This window comes from Corvus brachyrhynchos, unplaced genomic scaffold (genome assembly GCF_000691975.1).
Source record: "Corvus brachyrhynchos isolate BGI_N302 unplaced genomic scaffold, ASM69197v1 scaffold167, whole genome shotgun sequence".
Lineage (NCBI taxonomy): Eukaryota > Metazoa > Chordata > Aves > Passeriformes > Corvidae > Corvus > Corvus brachyrhynchos.
The window spans coordinates 6,267,506-6,293,650 of NW_008239547.1; the positions used below are offsets into that span (position 1 = coordinate 6,267,506).

Genomic DNA, 26,145 nt, shown 5'->3' on the forward strand with positions numbered 1-26,145 from the left:
AAAGAGTGCTGAAACAATCATCGGTTTTGAAACCGGAACAAGTATGAACTCACCTCTGCACTTCTTTGCCAACACACTAGCATGGAGTGCTCCAAACCATGAAACCAAGGCCTTTACCTTATAAATATTTACAGCTCAGCCAGGAACAGGACAGACTGCCCCCACCAGCCCTCCTGCATTAGAGCACAGCACAGAGAGTGCTTAGCAGCACACAGAACCTGACTCTTAACCACTCCCACAAATACTGCATTGCTACATGATGTGTAAACATGTTTTCTAGCCCTATGAGTTACTAAAATTGGCTTTTTCCCAGGAAATGCCAATTCTCCTTATCAGACATGAAGAATGAGAAGAATACCAACACATTTGAAGACTTGGAGCCTACCACTTTTATCTTTCCTTAACTAATAAACCAGTCCTACCAATTCATCACAGTCCCCAAAGCAACTTATTCTTGTTGCTCTCTTTTGACTCTCTCCAACTTGTTTAGAATTTCTCCACAGCTGGCACCACAACTGCTCACTCCAGCTTAAGCCTTCCAGCTCACAACAGTGAGCCCACAACAGCATTTGCTTTTGATCTTTTGATGGAATAGTGTAATGCCCGATTGCACTGTAGTAATGCACTATATTGCCAGGATCCTTCTCACACTATTGTGGACTTTGCTGTTCATTAATACTGCCTTGCAAATTACTTTTTTCTTCCTAGATGCAGTGGCTGTGCCCATCTCACTGATTTCTGAACAGTTTATAAATGTATCAAAAGTCAATGCTGAACTGAAACACTGCGCCTGAAACTCCATCTTAAGTTTTTTTTTTTTAAACAATATTTTATATTCCAGTTCAGACTTATTAAAATACTGAAACAGTCCTTAAACTAGGAAAGCCCTCAGGGGCTATACTTGATATGTCCTACTAATTTGTCAGTGAACAACTAATAACTACTCAGAAAGCTGAGAAAGAGACAGAAATTCAAAGGCAAGCAAGGTCAGGAACTTTATTATAACAATGAATTCCCAGTCAAAGTCCGCATGTATGCTCTTACCTGTGAGGAATAAACTTGTGCTGATTGCAGGGTGAGAGCACACTTGCACACAGGGAACGTTAAAGCAACAGCCATGCTGCTGGGTAAACAACGATGTGAAGCTGAAGCAATTTCTTTGCTTCTCTGCACTTCTAGTACATCTTCACAGCCAGCTGTGCACTCATTTCAGAAGATTCTCATCTAGATCTTTTTTTTTTTCATAGTCTGCTTCTGTGACCAGAATATGAAATGGATGCTGAGAGTCCTACTAAAATATATGATACAGATCACCTGAGCAAATACATCACTGGAGTGCACCAATTCCAGCTAGCTCTTCGTAATTTCTTAGGCTCTCTGGCCAGTGTTCTGGGAGATGCTGACCCTCCAGCCTTTAGGAGAAGCTTACAATTGCCTCATATCTCATTTTTAAGCAACTGAAGCACCTATAAGACATCCTGAAAACAAAAGCAGCGGTCTTGTAAAATGCACAGGCAGCTGATTTGTGTCACACGGGCAAAAACCAGTACAATATAAACCAGGGTGGGAAGCAGTACACGCACAACATGCTCGTACACCTGTCTGCTAAATATGTCACTGTGGACACCATTCACTTTTGCAAGCAATAGCTTTGAGAAGCAAATTGTTTAATTTTATTAATTATACTTGTAATCACAGAATTACAAAGGTTGCATGAGATCTCTGGAGGTCATTTGGTTTATTCAGTCACACAAAAAAAGCACCAGCTGGATCAGGCTGTTCAGGGCCATGTTCAGTCAACTTCTGTCCATCTCCAAGCACATGGAAATGCCACAATTTCTCTGAGCAACTTGTTTTGCTCTCCAGGTGAGAATAGTTTTCCTTATTTCTAACTGGCATTTTCCATGTTGAAAATGTTTCCATGTTTGTTGTCTCCAGCAATAATGTGCCTATGTGAGAAGAATCTGGCTTCATTTTCTCAATACCCTTCCATTAAGCGGCTGAAGATAAAAGATCTCCACAACATCTTATTCCCCCTAAGGGAAAAAACATCAGCTCTCCAAGCCTCTCTACCTCTCTTATAATGTTTTCAAAATAATGTTATGTATTAAAAATGTTTTTTCACTGTAACTGCTGAAATATTCAGAGAGACTTGTTACATATAATCACACCAAGACAAATAACCAAGGGTGGTCTTAGTTCTTGAACAAGCTAAATAATTTAAAAGGAAAACAAGACAAAGAGGATGACCCTTTCCACAATATCTCATGTAGCTGGAAAAGGATTTTATTTACAATATTTAAATGCGGTACTGTGAAACAAACAATGCGGTTCACAGGCAGTGCACCCGCTGCTGAACTGTCACTGCCTGACATCCTGTCTTATCTGCCAAATTGCTCATTAGGTTTGGCAATTTTCACCTGCGTCTCCAGTTTATATTTCAGCAGGGAATAAACATCAGTCTGCTTTAACAATCTTCTGCAGTGAGCTTCCAACTTCTTCCCAGAAAGCACGCAGGCACAACACAAAAAACGCCTTGTGTACTGTAGGCTTAGGAAAAAGATGCAGCTGAAGTGATGAAATACAACAAGAAGTTTAACTTGGGTAACAGAAAAGCAGTAAAAAAGAAACAGCTAGATAAGAAACATAAATAAATCAACTGCTTGTATTGATGAATTGTGTTTCCACAGTGCAAAACAACACACGGGGTATGAGCCAGCCTCATTTTTGTTTCCACGTTTATATGGGAAGACTGAATTTGACACACACACACCCCCCCGACATGCAAAGTACAGGCTGTGTTTGTGCATGGGAAAAGAGGGACTCCAGATGAATATCACTTTTCCAGCTGGACCTGATGTAGCTAACCTTTCCCTTGCTGGGAGAGGAACGATGGTGTGATCTATAAACAAACAAAAAGGGGTAGCATGGCAACCAGAACAAAGAGAGGAGGATCTCAGCAGGCCCTTGAGCCTCAGCCTAATGCACTGAGATGCTGCCTGGGAGCAGAGGGTGCAGGTGAGCAGCAGCACAGGGGCGCAAAGCTGCGCGGCCGCACGGGAACCGCTCCGAAACAGAGCCCACCTTGCCCGCAAAAAGCACCAGAGATGTAAAACAAAGCGTCTCAAATGCTATAAACCAATTTCAGATGGAATACTGTTTTTCATTTGTTAGCAGTAAAATATTCACCGCCAACCCTGCAATTAGCTGGAAAATTACAATAATTACAGCAATTTTGTATCCCATCTCCAATCCAATTAATAGATATATGACCTTGTCAACATGTAATAATCAGGATCTGCATCTACCGCAAAACTGGATGGGTTTTATTTGCTGAATAGAACTTACACAGTAAGAAGATAATTATTTGAAATACTGAGAATACCATTTGTATGCTATGCTTCACTTCACAAGTTATAAAGGAAACACAATAAGGATAGTATTTCCATTTTCAATGTATATTTAAATGAAATTCCTGAAATAGGTATGTTTAATATGGGATAATATTACTGCACTGGGATTCTAAGCCTGTAGTTTGGAACATTTAAAACCAAAATATATCTGTCAACATTTAAAAAAAGGAATTAGATAGATAGGAGAACATCTCTGATTTCTGATAGCAATTACAAATTGTTTCACACACTTTATTTGTTCGTGCTTTTATAAAAAGTGTCAAAGAGTTATAATCCTTACCAACAGTTTTAAAAGTCTTCTGTATTTCTAAAGATATTTGTATTGAAGGGTCTCAAACTCCTTTTTGGCCATTTTTGCAATCAGTGAACTAGCCAAGTAATCCATGTATTTTCCAGAATGATACCAAAGATAAGTGAGCTGTCCAATATATTACTGAATTTTTTCTGTACTATATAATTTTGATGCACTAACGTTCATGTATTGTATAATACACCAGATAATCACACTAAGGAGAAAATGGGTATGCATTTGCCTGCCCTAACCCCCGCTAAGTTGAGAACCGAGGAGGACAGTTTTTTGGCTTATGCATGGAAATTAGATGTGCATTTAGCAGTGACATACTCTAGTGACAGCAAAATGGAAGGGTCCTGAAATTCCAGGATACTTCTTTATTCTGCCATTAATCCTTCCCTAATTTAATTCTGTGTTTCAGTGAAGCATAGTTACAGCTTGAAAAGATACACATTCAGCTCTATGTAAGCTAATTGTTAAATGTTATTCCCCTTAATTTTACAGGAAATATTCTGGTACAAAACCCCTCAAACTTAACAGAGTGGTAACTTTTCCATTTGCATTTTACCTGATGCTTAAACACAGATTTTAACCATTAAAAGAACACCTACACAAAAGCAGTCTCTTGGAAATTACACAGGGCTGTTTAAAACAGTGTATCTGTAGAACATCAAAGGACTGATAATACTAACTTCTGCTAAGAATTTTCTGGAGTGGAGTCACTATTTCAAAAGTTCAGTGAGCAAAATGATAGACACTACAGATAAAAGGACACAATGCTTTATCCACATATCCATCCTTGTCTGCATAGTACTTTCAACAGCAATGAAAATTACATAGTAAATTTCATTCCATAATTTTTCTTCTTAATAAGCTGAAATATTCAAAGAACCTGTCTGAGCAAGAAATGCGATAAGTAATTCATTGTTTTCCAACAAATGTTCACCACATTGAAATAAACAAAATAAAGAGATGTTTCTGGCTATAGTTTCTGCTTTTTAAAGAAGTGTATTTTTGCAACACAGTAAATACACGTTTTAGCAGGTGTTTTTATGGAAAGGTGACAGGCATAACCTAGCAACATTGACAGGTTAAGTAGAAAGTGCTCCTACCTTTAGTTTCTTTCTACCATTTTGTTCATTAAATGGAATATAACTGGCAAACTGAAAATTACACCTTGCAGCAACTACATTTGGAAATTTTGCTGTGATTTTCAGTGTGATGACATTTTTAAACTGGCAGCATAGAAGGAGCTTATGGCTCCTAAAAGCAAGCTTATAAATAATTTATTAAAACAGAACAGGTTTGTTTACTTGCATGCGAGAAGCATTTAGGCAGTTTCTCAGTTCTGATCAGTTTTCGATAAGGACAGATAATGAATCATTTTTCCCAGCAGCATCAATGGATAACAGCACTTGGCATCTTTGTAAATTTAGATGAAATGCATTGAGATATCGAGAACATTTACTCACTTGCACGAAGGACTGACGGGGTGACCTCAATTTCACTTGTTGCTTGGTAAGGCTGAAAGGCCGATGCCGTGTTGGAGCCAAGCTCACTGCCAAAAATCTCTGGGCTTTGTGTGCCTGTCGAGCTGGCACTGGTGCCATCACCCCCATGGTGTGGATCTTGCTCATCAAACACAGCCACGAGCTGGAAATAACAATTAAATCTACTGTTAAAAAAAAAAACCTCAACACCATCAAAGTGCCAATGCAGATCAGCATTTCACCATTTTTTCCCACCAAAGAGCAAGAAGTGTCTACCAGCAGAGACTCCAATCAATGCCTAGATCACAACATCATCAGCCCAAGGAAAGGCAGCCATTAACTGGATACTACAAAGGGTCAATAGCTCTGATGGGACATGAAACTCATCACTGTGAGCCACAGAAAGAACGGCACCAAGTCAGGAAAGCAAGGGTTGCACCTTCCCCAGCAAACCACTTCATCTTACCCAGAAATGCAGAAAACTATCTGAGTGTGGATTGATGCCTGTGCACTGGAATTTAATATCTTTGTTTAAATGCCTCTATATGCATCATTACTACAGAGTCAAATCATGAGTAAAAGCCACAGTTTTACAGAATAAGAACATACAAGAAGAAGTTATGTTAATACACACTGAAAGCTACAGACAAAATGCAAAGCCAAGCGTTATAATCACAACCAGTTATCATCTATTACTCTGCCATCTATTGATCTGTTATCTATTATTATGACCTAACTTGTGGGCTTCTCTTGCAAAAGTCCTTTAGTCAGATCTATGGAGATACTCTGTATTTGCTTGCAATCAACTTCTCCAAGACAAGTCTGAAATCTCAAGTCCAATTTAGAACTTTGCCGAGTCACTAATTTAATAAAGATCTCGTAAATCTGTGTTCATCACTGCAAGAAAAATAGGGAAACATCATGGTGATTTTTGATAAACCTGAGATACTTTTTCCCCTGTAAATGATTTTATGCATTTATTTTAAACAAATAATTTATCCCAATTTATCTTTGGTAACGTACTGAAAGAAATAATGCCAGTTCTTATACACATTTCATTTTAGAACTTAATTTCAAGATGGAGAAAAAAGTTTTATGGATAGCAGCATTCTGCAGCCTGCAAATTAATCTATAATATAATATCTGAAAGACATTTCCAAGAAAGCATTACATTCTTCTGTCCAAATTGGTAGGGTAAATGGAGCAAATCAACTTAAACCTATGCAGGGCACTGCAAATAGTTTATTCTGTTAGAACAACAGCGAAAACTTTATGTAACCTAAAGGCATCAGAGGTCATTTTCTCTCTTTTTTTTTTTTAAAGCAATTTCAACATCATCTTAGCCAAAAGATTTTAATAATAGTCCCTTTACTCAAATTTAACTTACATAAGCACCAATAACAAAATTTAAAACCACAACTCTACGCCCAAGTGGAAACCATTTGGGAATTCAGCTTTTGAAAGTATTCTCAGGCATTTACTCTTTTTAACCAGTCATTTTGAAATTACAGAGAGTAGCAAACTTCTGCCAATAATTCCACATCTAATGCAAATTTAGGCTCAGGCATGCAAAAAACAGAAAGAAAAAACTGGTAATGGGTAAAACATCCATGCTCTCTCCAGTGCTGGCTGAAAGGTAGGTAGCAGCAGGAAAACCAGACTGCAGCTGCAGACAGCTGGAACATGTTTTTACCATAAAAGTCATTATTTTATGCTTGAGAAATCTACACACAAAAGAGATGTGACAACACCAAAATGTCAGTAGCTCAAGAGTATTGGAAATTTAATTTTCTAACACATTGTGAAATATCAATGCTTACAAAAACATGCTTCTAAAACTTTACTCATAACTCTCTTACTGTTTTATAGTAAGCTAATTACCAATCCCCAGCAACTGGAAATAAATTAATCCACATCTGAAGATCTGTAAGGTATTACAACAAAAGACAAACAAAGCATTTAAGAATCCTAGGCATGAAACATCAAATCTTTTTGTCCTTCGCATGTCATGCATCAAGATAAATCCCTCAATTACATTCTGCTCCTTTGAGGTTGATTGAAAAATATTATTTGATGTATGCAGCTGCAAGTATTTTATAGGTATTATATATACGCAAAAAGGTATGTGCATATAAATCTCTATATATGTTATCTCCTACTCTAAGTTGCCTCCAGCTTTTTGCCTATTCCAGACAGTCTACAACCTATAACTTCAGAACATCTACAAATGAATGTTTCTTATTTCAAGCTTAGCTTTTGATCTTATCATTTTTTGCAGGTATTCGCTATTTTGACAGCACCAAACCTTCAAAAGGCTTCAGTTCCTTTAAAAGGCATACCAAGTTGTAACATTTTTTCAGCATGAAGAAACACAAGCATTGTCAGCCTTCTCAAAATCTAATTAGCATTAGGAACACAGGTTAGGAAGTTCGTTGTAAAACAGCACACACAATACCATGGTACACTCAGTCCTCTTAATGAGCTAGAAAGTCTTTGGGACTGGAAGACTTTATGCAAATAAACACTGTTGAATCTTGATTTCCAGACCCTGGTATGCCATTCTGCAATATGAGGACCTCGCAGGAAACAAGAACAGCCAAACATGTTGCACTGTATTATGATACCAAGCATTTATCTCTGATTTTTCCAACACCCTTTATTTTAATCAAAGAAGATTATTTGAGGAGAGGAATTGTACTGCTGCAAGCCCAGAGATCACACCTCAACTACCATCCTTGCAGGAACAAGAAACAAAACAAAAATCTTTAAGAGACACCTTACGGACATGTAGAAGGAACCACAGGAGTAGCTCGCTGGAGCTAGGAAGAATCTTTTGCTGCAGGAACCCACAGAGATAAACACTGCTCCATGCCAGGGAAAAGGCCTCTCAGTGAGTCATGTTTGAAGGCCACAGAGATGTCTTTAATTTGGCAAAGAATGGAGCACACATTACTAGACCAGTTTTTATCAGCCTTAAAGTCAATGGTAAGCCTATGGTATTTTGCTGGGCTTTAGATGTCAGATTTAAAGAGAGTAGAAAACAAAGATGACTACCTTTTCTGGAAACATCTTTATTGTCAGGAGACTGCTTCCATGTTGATTATTTTCTTCTTTAATAAGAAATAAATAACTGAAGTTATCCTAGCCTTTCAAGAATCACTCTATTATTTCAAATACCTGAAATGAGCTGTGCCTCCTGTTCTCTGTTCTTTAGTTTTAGATCTCATCACTTCTCAGTGACCTGAGAAACTCATCATAACATCCAATCTTATGCAGAAATGAACAGCAGAAGGACTGAACAAACCATAGTAATGCTTTAATAAAGTAAATAGCTTAGCTGTTCAATATTAGACCACTATCAGTTCTTTAAAAGAACTTCCACCAAAATTTAATGAGTATTGGAGCCATTTGCATTGGTTTAATTTTATTTTTCTTTGTGAAAGACAAACTCACACCAAAGACAAGTATCATCTTAACAATAGTTAATAATCATTATTATTATATATTTTATCTACCTCCTATTCCATGGGACCTCAACTTGAATGCACCAAAGATATGAGAGTATGGTTTAATTGATTACAGTAGTTCTCATCACCTGGGGTAACAGGACTACCTGTATTTTTCAATCACTGAACTAAAAATCTGCAAATAGGAAATAAAATCAAATAAAAACAAACCCCTTTGTCATCCCAAAACAACTGTAATAAACGACAGGCTTAATTTAGATTGGCATGCTTATTATAATATGGCAAAAACAACAGAAAGGTGAGAGGTTTTAATATCATCATTTATCACAGTAAGATGGCATAGGAAGAGTCATCAGTTTGAATAATGCAAGATTTTGGTCCCCAATGTATATGTATACAACTTTTTCAAGAAAAAAATCCCTTTCAAATATTCATTAACATATTCAGATATAAAGACAGCAGCTTTGTTCAGATCATAACATATGGAAATGTTAATCCCATTTCAGCAATGGAATTAGAGTAAATCTTCAAATGGTCAACTGCATAAACTAAAATACTTTCTAAACTCCACAGCAAGAAATACAAGCAATCATGTGTGAATTATCAACAAAAGAAATGATTATTTTAAAAAGCAACAACATTCAGTGTTTAACCAACTAGTTTTTCTTTTTTTAGAAATACAAAACCGCAGTATAATTCAACAATTATCCCAGCTGTAAAAAGCTTACTTGTCATCATTAGTGTATCTCAAGAGGTGTGGGGTTTTTTTATGGCTATCCAACTGAAGACAAAAAAATGTAGAAATATGGTTTAAAAATCAGCAAATTAATGCTCTTCTCTTTTGACTGATAGAGTCTTTCGATAGCAAACAGACAATGAAGGGAGAGTAACATAATTTTTTTTGCTTAATATATTAGCTTCATCAAGCAAATGGCTTACAAAGAAATTATTTCACAGCCTGAGATATCAAAACAAAGTTTTACTGAGGCGCCTTTGGCTCTGGGATAGGAGGAAGGCATTCCAGCCTCTAACTGCATTCAGCCCTCTATAACACCAGCTTGTACTGAATTAATTACAATCTTACTCTTTTTAAAAGAGAGGATGAGCTTCTCTATTGCTCTGTCTGGGACTCAACACATGACACTAACCAGGTTATATTTACTTAAATAAATAAAAGGCAAGAAGATTGATTTATTTTAATATTGACACAGCAGCAGCAGTCTGCATTCCAACATTAATTATTACAATTTCCGTCTATTCTAAAGTAATTAAAAATTAGTAAACACATATGCAGTCTTAATTAATAGACTAGATTAAGTACTTGAATGTTAATTAACTGGATTAAAAAACTATTTCCACCAGCAATGGCTGTTTACATTTTCATTAAGTACTACCATCATATAAACCAATTCATCACCATCAAATGGTCTGATCAGGTCATCTCTCTCCAGCACAAAACCACAAAACCAGAAATCCTCCACTCTGCAGAAATTCATAAAGCGAGAAACTTCTGTATTTTTCCACCACTATGACAAGATGGTCAAAAAGATCACTTGAATTTTTCATATTCCTAAGTATTTGTCCAAAACTTGCTAATCCTTTCATGATATTTATTGATTAATCTGATACTGGCTCATATGTAGGCACCAGCAATGATTTCAGACTTACTTTAAAATCAGTTAGCATTACAGCTCCATTCTCCTGCTAGAAAGACAGCAACTGATCCTCTGGCTTTCATATCCTCCGGGTTTCATAGAGGCTCTGCACTTCTTATCCACTTTATAACACTGAGTGAAACTGAAATCACTTACCTTTTTAGATTATTAGGACCCATTTTAAATATCTGGTTTCTTCTCACCAGAAGGACACTTAGGAGATAATTTCATACAAGTGCACTCCTAATTTGTTCTGGCTGTTCAGTGGCCAATTGTTCAGTAGTTAATCTGCTGAGCAACCATAAGTGTCTGGATTCCCCTGGCTGAAACCTGCACTTTCCCTCCTAGTCTATACAACTTCCAGATGTGGTCCTCCCTTTCACAGCTGCTATGGTCTTCTGGCATTTATGCTGAACAGCTTCTCCTGCAGGATGCCCATCCACGGACAAAACTGCCTTTCACACAAGCTGTCATTTTTCTGGCTCCAGGAGAACAGAGAGCACAGATCTTGTGAGGCAGCTCCAAGTGATGGAGCAGCCCAACCACACACCTCTGGTGAGGCACCAATGCTGTCAAGGATTCTGATTCTCAGTTTATGCTTAATAACTGAACTTTTTCACAGGGGATTTATGGTCCTTGAATATAGATTGTGATGGTCCAAATGAGATTCTAAAATCTAAATTAGCCTTGTGAAAATATGTTCACCTAAAGTAGCTACTTCAAGCATTTCCTTTAACCCCTGATGCCAGAGGGTTAAGCCCAGCCCTGTCCTGCAGTCCCACTGTATGGGTGTCTGTCTGCACTCACTGTGACAGCCACCTGGACTGCTGATCTGGGAGATTTCAACCCCTCTCATAGCATGGCCATACACATTCAGATATGTGCAGCAAGTAGCTGGGAAGAGGACATGGAGGAGGCTGGCAAAAGATTTAAACATGAACATCACTGGCATCCTTTCCTCCGCAAAAAGCATTTCCAGTCTCAAGCCAGCCTGTACAGCGAACTAGCAAGGCACCAACAGAACTGGCTACACACATCCCTCTGCAACCAGCACAAGTGAGGGAGATTGCAAGAGAATATAAGCAGAGCTCTCTAGCAGCTCTTTAGGCTTGGCAAAAACCACCTATATCCAAAGCAGTCTGTGTATTACTCAGTCCATGTTACAATGCAGACCTAAGGAGTACTTGTTTAATAAGGCCCACCAGTAAATCAAATTTCAGCTAATGGCACCTCAGACTCCATAACATCCCAAAACACAAGTTGCTTGTGAATGAACAAATGAGTGTAAGAGAAAAAAACCCATAAATTCGGGAAAATCTCTAGCAAGGGAGTAGCCAATTATTATTTAGAAATGAAAGAAACTAAATGCAAAATCAATTCGTAGGTTATCTGATGACTGAACTGACTTTAATAGCCCCATAGCAGACCCAAATTCCTATTATTCCTTGAGCTTCACTTTTCTACATGGCTCATTAAAAACCCATTTAAATATAACTACTGTTTCAATGAGCTGGTAAGAAAAAATACAGAAAAAAATAGGTATTTTTACAAATAATACACTACTGCCCACAGATATTAAAAACCAAAAAAAATCAATTAGCAAAATAGCAGCATTTAAGAGTCATTCTGTGCTGGATGTGCAACCTGAGCATGCCCGCTACAGACTTAGACGTCACCTGCATTTTAAAAGGAGAAAAAGGGCAAGCACAGTTTCAATTTAGGATAAGCTGTAGCACAAACAACAAACCTCTGTAATTTCAAGAAAATCACTACCTGTCCTAATTAATCACTTCAGCCATGAAACCAGAACTAGCTTGTCATAAAACTTTTCAAAGTAAAGTAGCTGGAAGGGAGCCAAACAAAGAACTTTTCACAATAACTTTACTGTATTACAGGAAAAATAAGGATATTTAAAGGGTTACATTCCACTATCATATTAATACTTTGTATTAGATTTTCAGTGGATTATACAGAAGTGTAAGCTCATTCAGAATCATAGAATAACCTGAACTGGAAGAGATACCTGGAGATCAACTAGTCCAAGCCCTTGTTCAAACCAGGGTAAGTGAGAGGAGGTTGATCAGAGCCACGTCCAGTTGCATTTTTTTAATAACCCAAAGTACAGACAGTCCACAACCTCTCTAGGCTCTCTCCCAGCACTTGGCCTTCTCGGTTTTAAGAAATTCTTTTCCCTGTATCAAGTTGAAACTTCCCTTGCTACAATGTGCCTGTAGTCCCTCACATTACTCCTGTGCACCTCAGAGAAAAGTCCAGTTCCATCTTCACGGTCCCTGACGGAGAGCAGTTACATCAAGAGTGTTGTGCCTTGGGGAGCCACATGGACATAGAGCACTCCCAAAGGTCCCCCTTTCCCTGTGATGGCTTCCAGCCTGCTAATTCACCCTGACAGCCTCTGGCGGGCCAGCACTGTAATGTCTTGCTTGTATTGAGAAGGCCAAAATATTCCAGAAGCAGATAGAAATAATCACAGAATCACAGAATGATTTGCGTTGAAAGGGAGCTTAAAAGATCATCCCGTTCCAACCACCCTGCCATGGACAAGGGCACCGTTCACTAGACCAGGTTGCTCAGAGCTCCATCCAACCTAGCCTTCAACACTTCCAGGGATGGAACATCCACAACCTCTCTGGGCAACCTGTTCCAGTGCCTCACCACTCTCACAGTAAAGAATTTTTTCCTAATATGCAATCTAAACCTACTCTCAGTTTGAATCCATTCCCCCTTGCCCTGTCACTACATGCCCTTAGAAAAAATCCTCCCTCTTTCTCATGCCTTCGCTTCAGGTACTGGAAGGCTGCAACTAGGTCACCCCAAAGCCTTCTCTTTTTCCAGGCTGATCAATCCCAATTCACTCAGCCTTTGCTCACAGTAGAGGTGCTCCATCCCTCTGATCATCTTGGCAACCTCTGGACTCACTCCAACAGGTCCATGTCCTTCCAGTGCTGGGACCCCAGAGCTGGATGCAGTGCTCCAGGTGGGTCTCACCAGAGCAGAGCAGAGGAACAGAATCCCCTCCCTCCCCTGCTGCCCACCCTGCTTTGGATGCAGCCCAGGCTATGGCTGGCATTCTGGGCTGTGAGTGCACAATGCCAGCTCATGTACAGCCTAATCACTTCCCTGAATCTGCTGGCTACAGACTTGTTCAAACAGCCCAGGGTGGAGCTGGGCATTTCTACCACAAGGGCAGCACTGACCCACATTCATCCGATTCTCCACCAGCTCTGTCCCTACCCAGGAAGCAGCTTCCCAGCCCATACTGCTGAGTGGGGTTATTCCAGCCCACACGCAGGACTCTACATTTACCTTTGCTGAACATAATCCACCCCTTCAGAACCCCACAAGATAAAATAACCACTGCAGGAAAATACATCATAGGTCTCAATGTAAGTCATTCCCAAATCTGCTAAGTAAGCACCCCTCACTTTCAAAGCTCAACATAACATACCAAGTTAAATCATATTTGCAAGATCAAAACCCATCTATTGATTTGAAGGATACTTTAATTTTACAGGTAGTTTTAAAATCTTCTGCTTTCATGATTCTTTAAATCTAAGAGATGATTCTGAAGTAAATATACAAGCTTTTTATTAAAACATCGCTTTAGATTATTCATTTCCCATGGCACTTTGATCTGAGAAATTCCAGAATCAATATTAAATTGCAATCTAATCTTCTCCCAGTAGGAATTAAATGCAGTTTTAGGTACTATCCTGTAATTTCATAAGCTATTAAAAATATTTTAGATATATTTAAAATGTTAAAATATTTAAAGTATTCATTTAATATTACGTATATTTAAAAGATTTTTTCCCTTCTCCCCCTTATTGCTGAGCAACAGTCTAAAAGCAAGCATGACTATGGCACCCTGCAAAAGTCATCTGTGTATATTCTGTCTGAATTACTCTTGACCTGACCTCCGTTGTATAAATTAGGCTAATGCTTAGACAAAGAAATAAGACAATAACTGAACAGAGTTAAAATTATTACAAGGACTATTAGTGGTAGCTAACACTGAGCTGCCTGCTTGGTTGGCTGGATTTGGTTCTCCATGACCTTACACCTTGACTCTACCAGACACCACTTCTGCACACAATGCACTGCCCAAGAGCTGAACCACCAGCCCACACGTACAGACCAACAGACAGACACAGGGACACACAGAGCACACACAGATTATCCTGCAAAGCCCTTCTGATGTGTTTACCTGGCTAAACCTACTGCACAGACACAGCAAGTCCAACACCAGGGCTGGGTCTTGGCCTTCATGGCCAGCTAACTCCCATAGCCATCCACATCTGTCAGCTCTTACAGACAGACAACCCAGAAATGCAGGAACCCCACATTTAATGAAGCTGACAGAATGGGCAGAAGGACATTGGTGCCAGGAGGTGAGTTTCTCTTCAGCAGGGCAACTCACCTGGCCAGGAAAAGGTCTAGAAGCTGCAGTTTGTTACTTTCACTCATGCTTCTGAATGCTGTATTTCTGCTGTTAATTGTAACCATGCTAAGGAATGCTACCCAAGCTCTTGCAATCAGCTACTGATCCCAGCCTTCCCAGTGAATGCATTCATAAGCACTGGTAGCCACGGTGGTTAAGCTGAACCCTGCTGAAAGACTGGGCAGTGCCATCGCTGCACCCTGGGTCTCACAGAGGATGGAGTCAGCCATGGGAACCCAAAAAGGACAAAAGCTGCAGACACATCTCACTGCAGAACTGGTTTGGTTAAGATTATGGGGTAAAGACATTTCTGAGCTTACAACTAAAAACAGAACTACAGTTAGGAGTTCAAGAAGAAAGAATATCATCCTAATTTCTTTTAAACAATCATGTTTTTCTTTTATGCTTCTCAGTAAAAATGAAGATATTACGCTTAGAGAGAAGTTTTCTTCTCATAATTGTCACAAGCCCTCCATATGACAGGTACAAAAATGCTTAAATCCATGCTTGTTTGGGCTGTGAGAACAGCTGAAGAAAATATCTCTGTCCTAAATATGGAAGTTTTTCAATCACAAGGTTTTTATAATGGAATTTTTTTAATTAGTTGTTTCTCCACCAACTCTTCCTTTTAAAGCATATATAATAGTTTTCTGTATACGCTGCCCTATTATTTTCTTAAATCCTCAATTTATACAGAAAAGATTTCTTCTGAAATCCCTTTGTACAAACAATCCTCTTGTTCATGGCTAAGGACGTACTCTGCAAAATTACCACAATATGTGATTTGCCATGGTATCTCCTTAGCTCATTTTGAAAAGAAATAGGAAAAAATTATATCTATCTTGGCTTTAAAGTGGTGCATGAAAAAAACAGGGTATCAGAAGAGAGAGTGCTGTGCTTGGGAAGTAGTTGGGGAACATCTGAGCATGTGAGCAAGCCAATTTCATCTCCTCCATTTTTGATTCCTCAGCACAAACAAGGACATGCGAACCACACTGAGGACAATTATATTAATATTACTTTCAAAGCAATTTTACACTTTTAGAGTACACCATGAAAGTCTGCCTTCTTTTCAAACAAGCCAAGGCTCAAAAGGATGTACTCCATGCAGCTGAGCCTGTGGGTATGGGATGACTCTGCAGGTCTGCAGATTTCCAAGTCAAAAGCATGGACGGTACAGGAGTTCAGTATTTTATTTCTGCCACAGAGGTCAGCAGTTAAGCAGTGACGCTATGCAGTAAGTAATCCAGACACTGGGTTATTAGAGGGGCTGGTGTGACATAGCAAGATATATTGCTGAAATAAAAATGTATTAAATCTTAACGGTTGTCTCATCTGTCATTGGGAGCTGCAGTCATTGAGTACCAAGAAAGAAATGGTTTCAGAAACCTCCAAAAAAAGACCAGGCTTTCCATTCCTCTGCTACAGGATCAAAACAGCAGCATTAAATTCTAAGATTTTAATTTCAGCTGAGATACAAAAAGGTAACTAGTTAGTTAAAGCACAGGACAATCTTTGCAAGCTTATTAAACTTCAAGAAAATAGATTTTGTAAAATACAGCTCTTCATTTTATATAGTGTGTGCTGTTCAGTGTAATTTGCATGAAAAAGCCAGGAGAATGTGATTAAAAATACCCATCTAGAGACACAGATGAAAAACTTCAAACATTTTCTGATTCCCTTCTGTTCCACTCATTATTTCAATACCTCACTACAACAAAGGAATAGATAACACTTGTCCTTGACACTAGCCTAAATTATCTTCAGTGTGCAATACAATACCGATTAAATTAGGCTTATTTTAAATAAACGTCAAGGTCTGTTCAAAAGGTAAAACTGTGTGCCTTTTGCCTTTTGTGTAACATATCCCCTCCCCCCCCAAACTTTTCAGAGGTCTGAAAAACAATGAGATTGTGCTTTTTTAAACTAACTTCATTATCTAGATTTAAAAAAAAAATCGGAGAGAATCATTTAACTCTGACATTTAAGACAACAATAACAGTATTCTTCATTTTGTGTATAATGACAAAAGTAACCAGCACATTAGACAATAATTCTTGCCTCCCTTCTTTAAATAAGGTTCTAAAATACCCTAAATGCAACTGACTGCTTGTTCCCTCATGACTAACAGTTTTTATTACTTGAGCACATAACAATGGTGAAAACACTGCAACTTAACTTACATTAGGACTATCCTTACAAAATTAAGAATAAAAGGTAGCTGTCCAACAGCACTGGGCTGATTTACATGACACGTACCAGGAGATCCATGGAGGTTATCCCATCCTGTGGCAATCCCCAGACACAGGATCTTGATTCACCACAGTTTTTATGTGAACCTATGCCAAATACGGAGCTCTTAAGCAAAACACACGCCTTAGACAACAGTTGATAGTCCAGGAAAGGAGAGGATCTTCCTAAACACCTTTAGGTTTTCTACAGCTAAGAAGATTACAGTGATCTCTGTATGAATTTCAAAGAGCTTGGTTCATCCATATCCAGGTAGATTTCCATCTACCACACACTGTAACCTGCTAGGAGGAGATAGTGCCTCTGTTTATTTCCCACAAAATATCAAGTTTAATAACTTAGTAGCAGAGCCCCAGGGACATTCACTAAAACCTGGGCTCCCAATGCCAAAACCATTTTCAAAATGATCTGGAGACACTTTTTCAACAGTAATTTGGCAGATAAGGATGCCTTGTGGAAAGGCATCCCATGTACTTCCTCCCCACAGAGTTGCTAGAAATCAGGTGCTCAGGTATATTTTAAACTTTGCTTTTAAAAGTCACCTGGCAACTTTTCAAATCTGACCTCTTATGTCCTCATGAACGCAAACAGGAAAACAAAAAGCAGCAGGAAGAAATAAGAGAGTAGGAAGGGAGAACCTCAGAAAGAAACTAGCAGGTTAATATCATCACATCCATCTTGAACACATATTCACTGGTAGTCATGTGCTTGTCTTTCTATGAAATGCAGGAATGACCAGTAAGGCATATCTCTGATAGTGCTCTAACAATAATTTTGCATCAGTCCGTGATTCTTGACTACTTGTTGCAGAAGCCTCCACCACCTTGCAGTGCTCTTTCTTTACACAGGGATGAAGAATTAAAGCATTATAACCAAAGAAACAGGAGCATAAATAGAGACTTCTGACAGAATTATACTCCTAAATTATTTTGTGTGAAAGACTCCAGAAAGAATCCAGACAGAGGATTAATTTTGAAAATAAATTCCCTAAATCACTGTGGAACTGGGACCAATGCAACCACATCACCTGGATAAATAAAAAAAACATGTTTAAAAAAAAAAATAATTACAGTTGTATGCACAATCATTTCAAGCTACCAAACTTGAGACCAGACTATCATTCTTACATTTTACCTTGACTCACCCCATATCCATAAAATGTATTTTTCAACACATAATATAAGCATCATGCAGCCTAGGGAAGGAGACACAAGCATTGCCAAAACCCATCAGCTTCAACTTGTGGACAAGAACTGCACTGAAAATCTCAAAACAGATCCCTGCTATCCTGTAGGTCCCCTAATGCTTCCCCATCTCCTCAGGGCTCATCTAGCCTGTATATCTCCTCTTTGCTCACCTAGAAAAATTAAGGTTATAAAAGTAGCTGACACTTCATACCAGGCCAGCAGGCCTGGCCCTGGTTGAAGTGTCTCTATTTCATACTGACTTCAAATATTGTTGTAAGGTTATTGAAATCATTCATGATTTTATCTGTGCCAAATGGATCATTACACTGTCAACACTCATCTTTATTATGCAAAAATATGCAGAACTTAACATCTTTTGTTGAGCTGGCAAAACAGTATATTCAGTAGTAACTCTGTTTTTCATTAAATTTTGCACAAGGTTAAAGAGTGTGTGGAATCTGATTACCAAAGCCTCCATTCAAAAACATCACACAAAACAAGCTGTTTGACTCACATAGCGAAAGATTATTTATTTATAACCTACAGACAAATAAATTCTTCTGATTAATTTATAGTTCCCTTTAATTTTTACTACTATAAGTCAAGGGTTGAAATTTGGGGGGAGGGAAATGGGTGCAAGATCATTTTTTCTTTTCTCCCTTTTTTTTACATGTTCTTCTGTGCACCTAACAATCCTGCTTGATGGAAATTGTCCTCAAACTCCAAGGCTACCTCCAGTCTTGCCTCCTGCCTTCCACTGCTCTCTAAATGTCTTTCAGCAGAAACAGAAGTGAATTCAATCTGGTTACCTCTCACGAAAGAATCATTTCTTGGGAAGCTCCAGCCATCTTGAAATAGCTTTTCTGACTGCCTCATTAAATCCTCATTTAATTCTTCTTTCTTTGTATTTCTCCTGCCACATTTAATCTTCGCAACTGTATGAATTTTTAGAAAGCCTTTTTGGGGTGCAGTTTGTATTTTGGTGCCACACAAAGCAGATACATTGCATAAGGCTAACATAGGTAGCTGGGTAAATTATGCTGTCAAAAGTGATTAACATTTAAAAGGACTAAACAGAGGAAGCAGATAATACCTCCCAGATCTGCTTTTAATTAAAACATCTTAGCAATTATTATTAAAAGGCAAAGACTGAAAATGAGAGACAGCATAGCTTCTAAAGAGGATAGTTTTTTATATTTTTCATTAGGGGTCACCTTTTCTCATGTGCATGACCACTTTTAAATTACCTGCCTCACTGGAGACCATTCATTTATTAAAAGAACTTTGTCCACACTAAAACAAAAAAATACGTATTTAATCAGAAACATTTATGCATTCGTTACTGTTTCAAATGTCCTTGCTTCAAGATAACGATGCCCCTCACCGAAAGCAAACCGTATTTCAGTCTCTGTGCCTAATTGTTGTATCCCAAATGATTTCTCTACTTTCCAAAATAATTACCAAACATTGTATCACCTGTGCTAAAACAGTAGAAGGGCATCACCACTGAACCCCACAGTAGGTAAAATGAATAGCACATACCAGGAAAGTCTAACGCTTGTAGCCTTTGCACATAAATCAAACCGCGTTACGCATTCTGACAGCTCCATCTAGCCACAGCTACACAAAAGTAACCTTATCCCAGGCACAATGAATTAATTTACATTCAGCACATACCAGCAATTGCAAGAACTCTTGTGGTCAAAAGTGTCCTTTCCAGAACGACTATATTGTTTAACAATTAGATTAACACTTTCATGATCGTATCTGTGCCTCAGATTACTTGGGTTTCAGAGAAAAACAGGATCAGAAAAGTCATGTTTTTAAAGGCCCCAAAATTAGAGCATCTGGATAATGTCAGGAACAGATGCTGAGATCAGAACTTGGCAGGAATTCCTGAGATGGGAACCTCAAATGTCTTGGGGAGAATGCAGAGCAAAATGGGATATAACACAAAAATGCAAAGCATACAGAGTGTGAGAGGCAGCATGCAGGCCATGCACATCTGATGGAGCAGATGAGCAAGAAAAACAGCAGAATAGTCAGCTTCCAGAAGTGAGGGGAAGAGGAGGGAAGCCTCCTCGTCGTGAAGCTCCAGTACCACCAGTGTACAAACCAGCAGCTCATGGACCAGCCTCTGGAAAAGGAGCTAACTACCTTACGTATCCTGCTCTGTGTGCCCATGTGTGTATATATAAGTTCAACATATTGAAATAATTTGAGGAAATGAACTGTCATTTCCTTATATGTTCTTATTTTCTACAATGCCAACCACTGTTGACCTGACTGGTGTAAAGATCAGGCCCTTAAAAGTCATCCAACTTTCAGACACAAAGAATGGCTATAACATCTTCCTCAGAAACCACCACGGGGTCCTGAAATGCACTTTGATTAGACCTAACTTTAGGCACACGTTTTAAAGCATTGGCCTGAGACTGTACGATGAACAGAGGCAATGTATCTCCTTATCATATCCATAATCATTATCAAATTCCTTATGAGAAGGGGCAAATGGCTGGAAAAGAATTTTTTTAGCATTCTGAGTTGTAGCCGATACAATTTACAGATCACTGATAAAGCATTTTGTCCTTAAGCTGATCTAAATTAAAATTTTAAATTATGTTAGTTTACCAAGAGTACTTGAGCTGTGCTAAGTCTCTTAAAACTCCAAGTGATAAATCCTCAAGTTTCAAATATGTAATATTTCCATGTCACACTTAATTCCAAAATAACTAATGCAGAAGAAAAGGAGATTAGTCCTCAGAGGTGAACTAGTGCAGCTGCCTAAAAATGCAAACAAGTGTAAATCTGTCAGACCACTGTGCTGGTACCAGGACACGCAGATGCATTTGCCCCAGCTAACAGGAGAAAAGCTCAATCCAAACTGAAATTTTAAATTCCCTTAGAAATCACACAGAAAAAAAAATGCAGTTCCCACTACATGCCAGTTCCCACAAATGCTCCCTCAGCTTGGCAGTGAGCAGAGAAAAATCAAAAGGCAGAGAGCAGAGAGGCTGCACATCCCCCAGCCCAGTCCACTTGCATGCGCTGTCAGCCACTACTGTCTTTCAAAACTAACCTCAATAGGAACTACAACAAAAAAAACCACCTTAGGATGCCATTATTACACTGAGCTCCAAAGATGGAGTCACTTCTTCTTCCCAACTAAGCACCTCCTTTGGATGTTCTGGTACAGATATTTCTGAGATGGGAAAGGCAAACACCACCTGGACTGTCTCCACCATCTTTTCACATTCAGACATTATGGAGCGATAGGAGGAAAAGAGAAGGAAAAAAACCCAAGCAACAAACCATAGAGGAAAGAGAAGTTACACTGTACTGGAATATGTCATTTCTATTTTGGCACTAGTAGCTTAGCATTGTCCAATACAGTTATTTTATGATCTCAGATGCTTTCACAATGCTCAAAGGTGAGTGGAGAATAAACACATGTGCATTTACATAAGGGAAGAGTAGTGTAAGCATTTGTATAAAACACAGCTCTGTCCTGGCTCCCTGCACCGGCCAGTGGACAGGTACTGCACTTTTTTTTTTTGGAAGCATGTCTATTGGCAGCATCAAAAGGTAACAAGGGCCTTCAGGGTGGGAGCAGGAGGCAGCAGCACAAGCAGCGATGCCAAGGCAAAGGGAAGACTCACAGCGTGGGATGCAGGAATGGAGACCTCAGGACAAGCTCAAGTGGAATGCACAGTGAATGCAGTGCTGGAATTAAAGCACCCGACTCACATTCACACATGCTACCAGAACAGGATAGGTAACACTGATGTATCCCAGAGCCAGCACATACAAAGCAGCCTCCCCCACCCCTTTACTGTGGGATTGAGCAGTTATTAATCTGCAGCTGAAATTTGGGAAGTAAATCGTGCTGAGAAGCAGACACAACCAACGCTTCATCTCAGGCCACTTAATTCTGCCCCCAGTAGCACTACTGTGCCTAATCTCCCCTTACTCCCCCATCACTGCCAGAAAGCTGCAATCTTTATATATATTTCTGTTCATTCTTTATCTGTTGCCTTGCATGAATAAAGTTTCGTTTATGAGTTTATTTTGGGTCTGTTACCAGCTATATTCCTTCAGTTCTAATTTAGCAAACTGTAGGTTGAAAATGCCAGGAGGATCCAATCAAAGCTTTGGTATGTGAACTATCCTTTGAGAAAACAACTGAGCTTGGTTTTCCAACAATCCCTCCCACAAGTAAACTTTAGTTCCACTTGGAGCTATTTACATGCTCGTTTCACTCCACTCCCATCCCTAAAACTCATGAGTGAAGGAACTTTCTCGAGTATCCAAATACCTAAAAATACCAGGACCAGCAGGTGAACCTACTCGTAACTTGGAGAAGAAACTGTGGCCCTGGTGTGAATCACTGCAGAGCTGAAGCACCAGGTGTTCCAAGAGGACAAGTGTTTCTAAGAACTCAATTCAGTGTTTTGCATTGCTCTTTCAAGCAAGAATACAGTGCACGTCCTGTAATCTGGATTCACACAATGCGCCTCGACACTCCATGCTTCCCAAAACAGAGACCATGGTACGCGCCCAGCCCAGAAGAGCATGTATAAGGTACAAGGTTTGTATAAGGAGGAGGTTGCTCCCCCTCAGCTGATTGCACAGAAGTGGAAAACTACAGGGAACGGTGGGTGAAGAAATGCAAAGCACGCTCAGTTTTCAGAAGTATAGAACAGCTTGGATCACTCACCAATCCCCTCCAAAAAAACCCAGAAAACTTTTGAGACTTGTGAGCAAAAGCAATGAACAGCTCAATATAGGCTACTGTGAATATTGCATTGGAAGTACATTGGAATCTAATTTACACTTTGCTGATCTAATGTACTTTTCCATTCACCTTCCAGCAAACACTTCCTATGAGAAAGCCCTGAATTTGAACTTTTAGAACAGTTTCTGAATCCTGTAAAATAAACCTATACTGATTTAACAGCATGCTTGCCTTTTCACCATGTTCACTTTGATCCTAGAAATCTAGTAATACAGAAGAATGAAAAAAAAAAAAAAAAACCCGACAAAAAACCCCATGCCTACATAACTTAAAAAAATCATTCAGCCAAGGCACTCAACATGTGATTAATTCTCATCAGAAACACACATTCAACACAATTTTTTTACTTTATAACATCAAACTAGGAAAGGGGTTTGGTTTTTTTAAGAGGTTCACTCAAAGTCCAGTATATCTTGCATGCAAGTCTGTCAGGTAGAAACTGTTCCAGCTGAGCTGACAGAGACCAGTTTCCTAAATTCCTCCTGCGAGGTTTCTCTGCAGAGCAGAGTCAGACAAGGAAACAACACAAGTTTTAGTGTTGGCAAAAGGCATTTGGTGGTGAAACCTGAAGGGATGCTTCTACTTCCTCCTTTCTCTAATCCCTAAATAACTCTTTGGAAAGCTTGAATGATCTGTCATTTTCTGCCCCCTTTGGTAAAAAATTGAAGACCACTGACCAACTTTGGAATGAAAAATTTCAGATCACTGTATCATCTGTCTGCTGTGCTCCCCAAAACCTGGGAATTGGTTGGTTAAGAATCCAGAATTGCAACTCCGTCCACCATAATTCCTGAAGCTGAGGATGGGGCAACTCTGCTGGAGAAGGGCCATGCACCATGGAGCCAGTGGGCAGTACAGAGCCTACCAGGTAACTTTTGGTCTGAGAAAATATGCAGGCAAATAGGTCACAGCTGTTGGCTTGTTTCTTAGCCACACAGGAGCCTCCTGACTGCCCGGGGAAGAGCAGGACACTCACACAATTCCACTGTGCAGCGATTTGTGTGCTGATTCCAGAGGCATGTGCACCCTCCAAAACGAGTGTATGGAGAGCTGGCCAACATCAGCACCCACAGAGGCACCACAGCTGGAGAAAGAGGAGGGCTACCTGCACCACGTACAACTACTGGCTACTGTTTGTATGCTCCTCCTCATACCTCTTTGTCAAGGTCTAATTCATCAAATAAGAAAATGGAGATTATGCATAAAATTTTATATTCTGTGTTCAGTAATTGGCCTGCAGTAGGCACCAATACTGGTAGTTACAAACTAGAAGATGCTTTAAAGTTAGAGGTTGTGACTATATTCAGGCTATACTGTTTCACTGAGGCATCTCAGTCACTCCTGCCAGAACCCAGTTACCAATGCCAGCTAAACCCATAGTACTAACTCTGCACATATATTCTGGAAGATATTTTTCTGATACCCCAAAGTCTGGGGTTTTGCATGGCTGTTAGCAGAACAGCTACCACAAGGAGCACCAAGTACTACATTGCTTGGCACCTATTCAGCAGCCAGACACACTTCCTACAACCTGTGCACCAAACAGTCTCCCACACACTCAGCTCATTCCATTTTGATACCGTCATGTAGCAGACTTAATTTTGCAACTTGACCTTAGCATTAAACCATAAAAAAATTTACTTTGGTAATATTTTTTCCTGGAGAAGCGTTGCATAATTTCAGACATCAACCTTAGATTCTTGCTTTTAGACCAGTTTCTGCATATTAGCAGGGAATTCAGCATATCTGATATTGAATGGCTCTCTGGAGGGTGTAGCTGTCTTCCACTAGCAGTATAGACATGAGGATACCAGCTTAACTTCAGCACAATCCCAATGCCTAAAATTAAGAAACGTAAGTACCCATCTGTGTTACTCAATTGCAAAGATATTTGAGAAGTGGAGAGAAGAAAATAATTAAAAATAGCACTGTATAATTCCACTTAAGAGCTGTACTTCCAATTATTACAGTATTGGATGTTAACAAATATGAGAACTGCCACCAAATATCATTTACAACATTTAAGGAACCTATGTTCAAAGAGGAGCAACTACAGTAGCATTATATGCTGTGCATCATCTTAACTATGTGGCTTAAATCAAGGAACAATTGACTAAAAGGCTACAAAAATGTGATTTATGACACTAACATGGCTGTTAATACAATGTCCACCAGTTGCTTTCCAGACCAAGGCTAATGTTCTAAGCCTAATCTGAAAGCAATAAACGAAGGTCTACGAAGTGTCTGTAACACCACCCACTCCATGATCTGATTTTTATTTTGAAAGAGTAATTAAAACTGCATCAAAATGACATGATAGGTCATTTTCACATCTTTGACTCAGCAAACTAATAAGAGTTGACTGTGCTCAAGTAAAAAACTGAATCAGAGACAAAAATTTGGATGGTCAGACGTCTTTACTCTTGCATATATGAAAAGATCTTACATTATTTTGACAAGTGTCCAGCTGAATTAGTCAGACAGGCAGTCAAGTGTTTATTGCTGTTACACAGACAACTGTGGAAAGCTACAGCATCATTTTAATTAAAACACTGAATGCAAGTTAGAAAAAATTCTTGTTAAAGGTACTCATAATCCCCAAAACCATCTACATGACATATGTAACCATAATCACTGACAACCTGCAGGTCCTAGTGTGACCCACAGCAGTGCTAACCCTCACAAATGACATGCAGTCTAGACGAAAGCTGAAAATAATAAGGGGCTGCCTGCCCCCGGTTTCCCTGAAATTGTCCCCAAGCAGAAAAGAAAGCAATGATTTGATTTTTAGCCACTGAGCCCCATGCAACTCTTGACTGAAACTGCCCCTCACAGGCATTTACAAGGAACACAGCCCAATTTTTGTTTGCAGGTCATTGTATATACAACCCAGTAATGCAACCAAGTGTGACTCTGCCTTCCTCAGTGAATAGCCCCACTCAGTTACACTCTGACAATCAAACAGGAAAGGATTTCTCATTTTATCTAGGGCAGAGCTGCCACCACAGCAGCTTTGGGAGAAATAAGGACTGCAAAAGCAGGTGTCTCTTTAGATTTAGGATTCCAGATCTGCCTGCCCATTATTAATGATCCACCTACTGTGTTCTTGTGAAATATGAATCTTTTCAAGCACTTTA

The 26,145-nt window shown here is 39.2% G+C and overlaps 1 protein-coding gene across 25 annotated transcripts in view; it reads right to left on the reverse strand.

Annotated features, from left to right (window-relative positions):
* The window catches only part of PARD3 (par-3 family cell polarity regulator), a 451,418-nt gene that overhangs the window by 296,026 nt on the left and 129,247 nt on the right, over positions 1–26,145 (reverse strand). For all 25 annotated transcript variants that reach the window (XM_008639287.2, XM_017741464.1, XM_017741463.1 and 22 more), the window contains one exon: positions 5,178–5,358. In XM_008639287.2, the coding sequence (XP_008637509.1) occupies positions 5,178–5,358 (181 nt within the window). The remainder of the gene's footprint in view (positions 1–5,177; positions 5,359–26,145) is intronic.